This window comes from Petromyzon marinus (assembly GCF_048934315.1).
Source record: "Petromyzon marinus isolate PM22_M1 ecotype Great Lakes invasive population chromosome 68 unlocalized genomic scaffold, UKy_Petmar_22M1.pri1.0 chr68_unloc.1, whole genome shotgun sequence".
NCBI classification, from domain to species: domain Eukaryota; kingdom Metazoa; phylum Chordata; class Hyperoartia; order Petromyzontiformes; family Petromyzontidae; genus Petromyzon; species Petromyzon marinus.
The window spans coordinates 2,142,737-2,153,547 of record NW_027422597.1 but is presented as its reverse complement, the minus strand read 5'-3'; the positions used below and the strand labels follow the sequence as shown (position 1 = coordinate 2,153,547).

The window sequence follows — 10,811 nt, the reverse complement described above, 5'->3', positions numbered from 1 at the left end:
GTCTCTCTCTCTCTGTCTATCTCCCTGTCTCTCTCTGTCTGTCTCTCTCCATCTCTCTGTCTTTCTGTTTCTCTCTCTGTCTCTCTGTGTGTCTCTCCATCTCACCCTATCTCTCCGTCTCTGTGTCTCTCCTTGTGTCTCTCCCTGTCTCACCCTGTCTCTCTCTGTGTCTCTCTCTCTCTCTCTGTCTCTCTCTGTCTCTCTCTCTGTCTGTGTCTCTCTGTCTCCAGGGGAGAAGCCGTACGAGTGCCCGGTGTGCCGGGCGCGGTTCACCCAGAAGAGCTCCATGAAATCCCACGTGCAGCAGAAGCACACGGAGGAAGGGGCCACTCCACGCTTCTCTTGCCCGCACTGCGACGCTGTCACAGCACGCAAGAGTGACCTGGGTAAGAGGTGGGGGGGGTGGGTGGGTGGGGGGGTGGGGGGGTGGGTGGGTGGGGGGGGGCTAGTGGGAGCCAGGGGGGGGGGGGGGAGATGGTGGGGTGGGGTGATGGAGAGGCTCATCACTGATGAAGCCACTCAGTGGCTCAACCTCGCCCGTCCATCAACGGCAGCCACTCGCCCAAACCAACTCGCTCACCCGCCCAAGCACCCACTGACCCAGCCACTCACTCATCCACCCACTCACTCATCCACCCACTCACCCATCCACCCACTCACTCATCCCACCCACTCACTCATCCACCCACTCACTCATCCACCCACTCACCAACCCACCCACCCACCCATCTATCCACTCACCAACCCACTCAACCCACCCACCAACTCACTTACTCATCCACCCACTCACCCATCTATCCACTCAACAACCCACCCACCCACCCATCTATCCACTCAACAACCCACCCAACCCACCCACCAACTCACTTACTCATCCACCCACTCACTCATCCACCCACTCACCAACCCACCCACCCACCCATCTATCCACTCAACAACCCACCCAACCCACCCACCAACTCACTTACTCATCCACCCACTCACTCAACCACTCACACCCACTCACCCACTCACCCAACCACCCACTCACCCACCAAATAACCCACCCAATCACCCACCCAGCCATTCTCCCACCCACCCACTTACACACTCACTCACGAACCCATTCACTTAGCCACTCACTCACTCAACCACTCACTCACCAACTCACGCACCAACCTACCCACCCACTCACCCACTCACCCACCCACTCACCCACCCACTCACTCACCCACGCACTCACTCACCCACTCACTCACCCACGCACTCACTCACCCACTCACCCACTCACCTACCCACCCACTCACCCACTCACTCACCCACCCACTCACCCACCCACTCATCCACTCACCCACCCACCCACCCACCTACCCACCCACCCACCCACCTACCCACCCACCCACTCACCTACCCACCCACCCACTCACCCACCCACCCACCTACCCACCCACTCACCCACCCACCTACCCACCCACCTACCCACCCACTCACCCACCCACCCACCCACTCACCTACCCACCCACTCACCTACCCACCCACTCACCCACCCACCCACCCACCTACCCACCCACCCACCCACCTACCCACCCACCCACCCACCTACCCACCCACCCACCCACCCACCTACCCACCCACCCACTCACCTACCCACCCACCCGCTCACCCACCCACCTACCCACCCACTCACCCACCCACCTACCCACCCACCTACCCACCCACTCACCCACCCACCCACTCACCTACCCACCCACTCACCTACCCACCCACTCACCCACCCACTCACCCACCCACCCACCTACCCACCCACCCACCCACCCACCTACCCACCCACCCACCTACCCACCCACCCACCCACCTACCCACCCACTCACTCACCCGCCCACCTACCCACCCACCCACTCACTCAACCACCCACTCACTCAACCACCCACTCACCCACTCACCCACTCACCCACCCACCCACGTACCCACCTACCCACCCACCTACCCACCCACCCACTCACTCACCCACCAACTCACCTACCCACCCACTCACTCAACCACCCACCCACCCACTCACCCACTCACACACCCACCAACTCACCCACCCACTCACTCACCCACTCACTCACCCACACACCCACCAACTCACCTACCCACCCACTCACCCACTCACTCACCTACCCACCCACCCACTCACCCACTCACTCACCCACCCACCTAATCACCTACCCACTCACTCAACCACCCACTCACCCACTCACTCACTCACCCACTCACTCACCCACCCACTCACTCACCCACTCACCAACTCACCCACCCACTCACTCACCCACTCACCCACTCACCCACCCACCCACACACCCACCCACTCAGAGTTTCCTGTTGGCTCAGCTCAGCTCTTCCTTTGTGTGCCCCCCCCCTCTCTCACCCCCATGCCCCCCCCCCCTCTCTCACCCCCATGCCCCCCCCCCCGCCCCCCACCCCCAGGCGTGCATCTGCGCAAGCAACATGCGCTGGTGCGTCGTGGACTGCGCTGCCGCTACTGCACGGCCACCTTCCACGAGCACTTTGCCCTGATGCAGCACCAGCGCTGCCACCACCACGAGAAGCACTTCAAGTGCGACCGCTGCCAGTACGCCTGTACACAGGTACACACACACATACACACACAGATACACACACATACAGGTACACACACACACAGAGACACACACACAGGTACATACACATACACACACACATACACAGGTACATACACACACACAGGTACATACACACACAGGTACACACACACAGGTACATACACACACACAGGTACATACACACACACATACATACACACACACACAGGTACATACACACAGGTACACACACACACACATACACACACACAGGTACACACACACAGGTACACACATACACATACACACACACAGGTACATACACATACATACACACATACATACACACACACATACATACACACAGGTACACACACACACAGGTACACACTTTGCCCTGATGCAGCACCAGCGCTGCCACCACCACGAGAAGCACTTCAAGTGCGACCGCTGCCAGTACGCCTGTACACAGGTACACACATACACATACACACACAGAGACACACATACACATACACACACATACACACAGGTACACACACACACATACACAAGTACACACACACACATACACAGGTACATACAGGTACACACATACACACATACACACAGATATACAGGTACACACATACACAGGTACACACAGGTACACACATACACATACACACACATACACACACATACACAGGTACACACATATATACACATACACAGAGACATACATACACACAGGTACACACACACACACAGGTACACACACACATACACACAGGTACATACACACACATACACATACACACAGGTATACACACACATACACATACACACAGGTATACACACACATACACATACACACAGGTATACACATACACATACAGATACACATACACACACAGGTACATACACACACACACAGGTACACACATACACACACACATACACAGGTACACATACATACACACACATACACACACACATACACACAAACACACACACATACACACACATACACACAGGTACACACACACACAGGTACACACACACAGGTACACACACACACACAGGTACACACTTTGCCCTGATGCAGCACCAGCGCTGCCACCACCACGAGAAGCACTTCAAGTGCGACCGCTGCCAGTACGCCTGTACACAGGTACACACACACATACACACACAGAGACACACATACACATACACACACATACACACAGGTACACACACACACAGGTGCATACACACATACACACACAGGTACACACACACAGGTACATACACATACACACATACACACACAGATACACATACACACACACATACACACACACAGATACACACATACATACACACAGGTACACACACACAGGTACACACACACAGGTACATACACACACAGGTACACACATACAGATACATACACACATACATACAGGTACACACACACAGGTACACACACACAGATACACACACACATACACACATACACACAGGTACATACACACAGGTACATACACACAGGTACATACACACAGGTACACACACACAGGTACATACACATACACACACACACAGGTACACACACACATACACACAGGTACACACATACACACACACACACACACAGGTACATACACATACACACATACATATACACACACATACACACAGGTACACACATACACACACACATACACACACAGGTACATACACACAGGTACATACACACACAGGTACATACACACAGGTACACACACATACATACACACACATACACACAGGTACATACACACAGGTACATACACACAGGTACACACACACATACATACACACACATACACACAGGTACATACACACACAGGTTCACACTTTGCCCTGATGCAGCACCAGCGCTGCCACCACCACGAGAAGCACTTCAAGTGCGACCGCTGCCAGTACGCCTGTACGCAGGTACACACATACACATACAGGTACACACATACACATACACATACATACACACACATACAGGTACACACACACACAGAGACACACACACAGGTACATACACATACACACACACATACACAGGTACATACACACACACAGGTACATACACACACAGGTACACACACACAGGTACATACACACACACAGGTACATACACACACACACATACATACACACACACACAGGTACATACACACAGGTACACACACACACACATACACACACACAGGTACACACACACAGGTACACACTTTGCCCTGATGCAGCACCAGCGCTGCCACCACCACGAGAAGCACTTCAAGTGCGACCGCTGCCAGTACGCCTGTACACAGGTACACACACACATACACACATACACAGATATACACATACACACACACATACACATACATACACATACAGGTACATACACACATACACATACACATACAGGTACATACACACATACACATACAGGTACATACACACATACACATACAGGTACATACACACATACACATACACATACAGGTACATACACACATACACATACAGGTACATACACACATACACACATACACATACAGGTACATACACACACACAGGTACACATACACACACATACACCTACACACACATACAGGTACACACACACAGGTACACACTTTGCCCTGATGCAGCACCAGCGCTGCCACCACCACGAGAAGCACTTCAAGTGCGACCGCTGCCAGTACGCCTGTACACAGGTACACACACACATACACATACACACACAGATATACACATACACACACACAGATACACACAGGTACACACACAGAGATACACACACACATACATACACACAGATACACACACATATAGGTACACACACATACACACACATACACATACACAGATACACATACACACACACACACAGGTACACACACACAGGTACATACACACATACATACACACACACATACACACACAGGTACATACACACACATACACACACACACAGGTATACACATACACATACAGATACACATACACACACACAGGTACACACACACACAGGTACACACATACACATACACACACACAGGTACATACACATACATACACACACACATACACATACAGATACACAACAACAACCGCCATTCGCCACTAAGTGGCGGTGACGTCACCACGACGCTTGTGCCAGGCTATGTGCACCCTGAGGCCACGTGAAGTGTCGAACGCCCGCTGGCAGGAGGTCACGGGGCAGACCCAGGTGCCACGGGTCGACTGACTGAGATGACTGGCTGATGCACCACCTGTGCCCCCTACTGTGCCAACCTGCTGTGCTTTAGCCACCCGGCGCTCCGCTCGCTGTTGTGAGCGTCGCTCCTCCGCCCTCCGTTGTTGTTGGAGGGCGACTGCCTCCAACTGCCCAGTAGCATCCTTCACGAGCCTCCTCCACAGAGGCCGATCTTGACACCGCTGGTACCAGTCATCGGCAAGTCCACTCAGCTCCACGTCCTCCTGTACCACATCACTCCATCTCTTCTCTAGCCCGTGCCGCGCCCGCTTAGCCCCCTCAATCCGGCCAAACAAAAGCTGTTTCGGCATGCGGTGGCTGGGCATGCGGGCTACATGACCCAGCCATCGCAGCCTTGCCTGCCGGAGGAGCTCACCGATGGGACCCTGCCCAGATCTTTCAAGGATTTGTGAGCTCCTCACACAATCCAGTCTGGTTAAACCCAGGATGGATCGTAGGCAGGTCAGCCTAAATGTTTCTAACCGGCGAAGATGTTCCATTAGGGGGGTCCACGTTTCGCAAGCGTAGAGAAGGGAGGGAATGACCGTGGCCGAGAAGACCTGAAGCTTAGTGCGGAGCGACAGACCAGGTAGCTTCCACACAGCGTTACGCAACCGATGAAAAGATATTGCCGCTCGACTGATTCGGAGTGAGACCTCTGCTGTTAAACTGGAGCCAGTCATAAGCACACTGCCCAGGTATGGGAAACTCTCCACTCTCTCCACAACTGCCCCATCACCGATTGGGAGTTGTGGGGGTGGAGTGTCCGATGGTACAAAATACCCAGGCAGGTGCTTAGTTTTGGTGGGGCTGATGGTAAGGCCCCACCTCTTAGTGGCACGCTCCAGTCTCAGCAGCAGCGTCTGCAACTCCTCCTCTGACTGAGCAGCTATTACCAAGTCATCAGCATACATAACGTGGTTGAGCAATAGGGAGCCATCCCTTGACCGCACCCGGGCATCGATTAGCCTCCCATTATATCTGTACCATATGGAGATTCCCCCGGTACAGCTATTGAAGGCTTCACGAACTACGTGGTCAAAATAGATGTTAAATAATGTGGGAGCCAGAGGACATCCCTGTCGCACCCCAAGGTGTACAGGGAATGGCTCTGACTCCCGGCCACGTAGTTTTACCCGGGCCCGCTCACCATCATGAAGGTCCTTAATGATCGTGAGCAGAGGGTCAGGTACTCCAAAAGCACGAAGAACGACCCAGAGCCCAGGCCTACTGATGGTATCATAGGCCTTGACCAGGTCAATAAAGCAGAGATGTAGGTCTTGTTGGAATTCCCTACACCTCTGCTGTAGCAGACGGACAGAAAATATGGCATCTGTGCAGGACCGCCCTTTCCTGAAACCGCATTGGGGCTCCGCAAGCCTCTCCTCAGCGTGCCTGGCAAGGCGATGCTGAATAATCCTTGCCAGGACCTTTCCCGGCACACTGAGGAGTGAGATGCCCCTGTAGTTGTTACAGTCTGTGCGGTCCCCCTTCTTAAAAAGGGGGACCACCAGGGCATCCTTCCAATCCTGCGGAACCCGTCCAGTGGTCCACTCTGTTGTTATGATGTCATATAGGGCAGTCTGTGCACAAACGCCACCCTCCCTCAGCATTTCGCTTGGGAGATCATCTCTGCCCGCTGCCTTTCCTGGTCTCAGACTCCGGATCGCCTTCAATACTTCCTCAGCAGATGGCACCTCAGCCAGCCACTCACAGGGGGTGACTTCATCCAATATTTGAGGCACCGCAGCCTCAGCACACAGATACACACACACAGATACACACACACAGATACACACACACAGATACACACACACAGATACACACACACAGATACACACACACAGGTACACACATACAGAGAGACACATACATACACACACACAGAGACACACACATACACACATACAGGTACATACACAAACACACACACACACATACACACACAGGTACACATACACAGACTCACACATACATACACACACATACACACACATACACACACACACAGGTACATACACATACACAGGTACACACACACACAGGTACACACAGGTACATGCATACACACAGGTACACACAGGTACACACAGGTACATACACACACACAGGTACACACAGGTACACACACACACAGGTACATACACACACAGGTACACACACACATACACATACAGGTACATACACACATACACACATACACATACAGGTACATACACACACACAGGTACACATACACACACATACACCTACACACACATACAGGTACACACACACAGGTACACACTTTGCCCTGATGCAGCACCAGCGCTGCCACCACCACGAGAAGCACTTCAAGTGCGACCGCTGCCAGTACGCCTGCACGCAGGTACATACACACACATACACATACAGGTACATACACACATACACACACATACAGGTACATACACACATACACATACAGGTACATACACACATACACATACACATACAGGTACATACACACATACACATACAGGTACATACACACATACACATACACATACAGGTACATACACACATACACATACAGGTACATACACACATACACATACAGGTACATACACACATACACATACAGGTACACACACACACACAGGTACACACTTTGCCCTGATGCAGCACCAGCGCTGCCACCACCACGAGAAGCACTTCAAGTGCGACCGCTGCCAGTACGCCTGTACACAGGTACACACATACACATACACAAGTACACACACACACATACACAGGTACATACACACACACAGGTACACACACACATACACATACAGGTACACACACACATACATATACATACACACATACACATACAGGTACACACACACATACACATACAGGTACATACACACATACACATACAGGTACATACACACACACAGGTACACACAGGTACACACAGGTACACACACACAGATACACACATACACATACACGCACACACAGGTACATACACACATACATACACACACACAGGTACACATACACATACATACACACACATACATACACACACACAGGTACACATACACATACATACACACACACATACACACACACAGGTACACACTTTGCCCTGATGCAGCACCAGCGCTGCCACCACCACGAGAAGCACTTCAAGTGCGACCGCTGCCAGTACGCCTGCACGCAGGTACACACACACATACATACAGATACACATACACACACATACACATACACACAGGTACATACATACACACACACAGGTACACACACACATACACGCACACACAGGTACATACACACATACACATACACACACACACATACACATACAGGTACATACACACATACACATACAGGTACATACACACATACACATACACACACACACAGGTACACACACACACATACATACACACACACATACACACATACATACATACACACACATACACACACAGGTACACACACATACACACACATACACACAGGTACACACACACACATACACAAGTACACACACATACACAGGTACATACAGGTACACACATACACACACACAGGTACACACACACACACACAGGTACACACACATACACACACATACACACACACACATACAGGTACATACACACACACATACACACACACACAGGTACACACACATACACACACACACAGGTACACACACACATACACACACACACATACACACATACACAGGTACACACACACACAGGTAGATACACACAGGTACATACACATACACACATACATACACACACATACATACACATACAGGTACACACACACACAGAGACACACACACAGGTACACACACACATACATACACACACACACACAGGTACATACACACAGGTACACATACACACACATACACCTACATACACACAGGTACACACACACAGGTACACACTTTGCCCTGATGCAGCACCAGCGCTGCCACCACCACGAGAAGCACTTCAAGTGCGACCGCTGCCAGTACGCCTGTACACAGGTACACACACACATACAGGTACATGCACACATACACATACAGGTACACACATACATACACATACACATACAGGTACATACACACACACAGATACACACAGGTACATACACACATACACATACAGGTACATACACACATACACACATACAGGTACATACACATACACACACAGATACATACACACAGGTACACACACATACATACACACATACATACACACCCAGGTACATACACACATACATACACACACATACAGGTACACACACACACATACACACACATACACACAGGTACATACACACACATACACACACACAGATACACACACACATACAGGTACACACACACACATACACACACAGATACACATACACACAGATACATACACACACATACAGGTACACACATACACATACACACACATACATACACATACACAGGTACACACATATATACACATACACACAGATACATACACACACACATACACACACACAGGTACATACACATACAGGTACACACATACATACATACACAGGTACACACACACACACACAGATACATACACAGGTACATACACACATACATACAGGTACACACACAGGTACATACACATACACACACACATACACAGGTACATACACATACACACACATACACAGGTACACACACATACAGGTACACACACATACACACACATACACATACACAGATACACATACACACAGGTACACACTTTGCCCTGATGCAGCACCAGCGCTGCCACCACCACGAGAAGCACTTCAAGTGCGACCGCTGCCAGTACGCCTGTACACAGGTACACACATACACATACACAAGTACACACACACACATACACAGGTACATACACACACACACAGGTACACACACACACACAGGTACATACACACACACAGGTACACACATACACATACACACACATACACACATACAGGTACACACACACAGATACACA

General features: G+C 50.8%; 2 protein-coding genes across 5 annotated transcripts in view; both read left to right on the top strand.

The window, feature by feature from the left end:
• Window positions 1-6,691, top strand: part of LOC116937514 (uncharacterized) — a 41,552-nt gene extending 34,861 nt beyond the window's left edge. The window contains exons 5-6 of the mRNA XM_076058132.1: window positions 231-386; window positions 2,449-6,691. Of these exons, the coding sequence (XP_075914247.1) occupies window positions 231-386; window positions 2,449-4,826 (2,534 nt within the window). The 3' untranslated portion in view covers window positions 4,827-6,691. The remainder of the gene's footprint in view (window positions 1-230; window positions 387-2,448) is intronic.
• Window positions 6,692-6,709: 18 nt separating this feature from the next.
• The window catches only part of LOC142908008 (uncharacterized), a 28,586-nt gene continuing 24,484 nt past the window's right edge, over window positions 6,710-10,811 (top strand). For 3 of the 4 annotated variants that reach the window (XM_076058134.1, XM_076058135.1, XM_076058133.1), the window contains exon 1: window positions 7,576-10,652. In XM_076058134.1, the coding sequence (XP_075914249.1) occupies window positions 8,470-10,581 (2,112 nt within the window). In that variant the 5' untranslated portion in view covers window positions 7,576-8,469 and the 3' untranslated portion in view covers window positions 10,582-10,652. Of the gene's footprint in view, window positions 10,653-10,811 lie in introns of all 4 variants that reach the window. The other variant, XM_076058136.1, reaches the window with a different exon arrangement.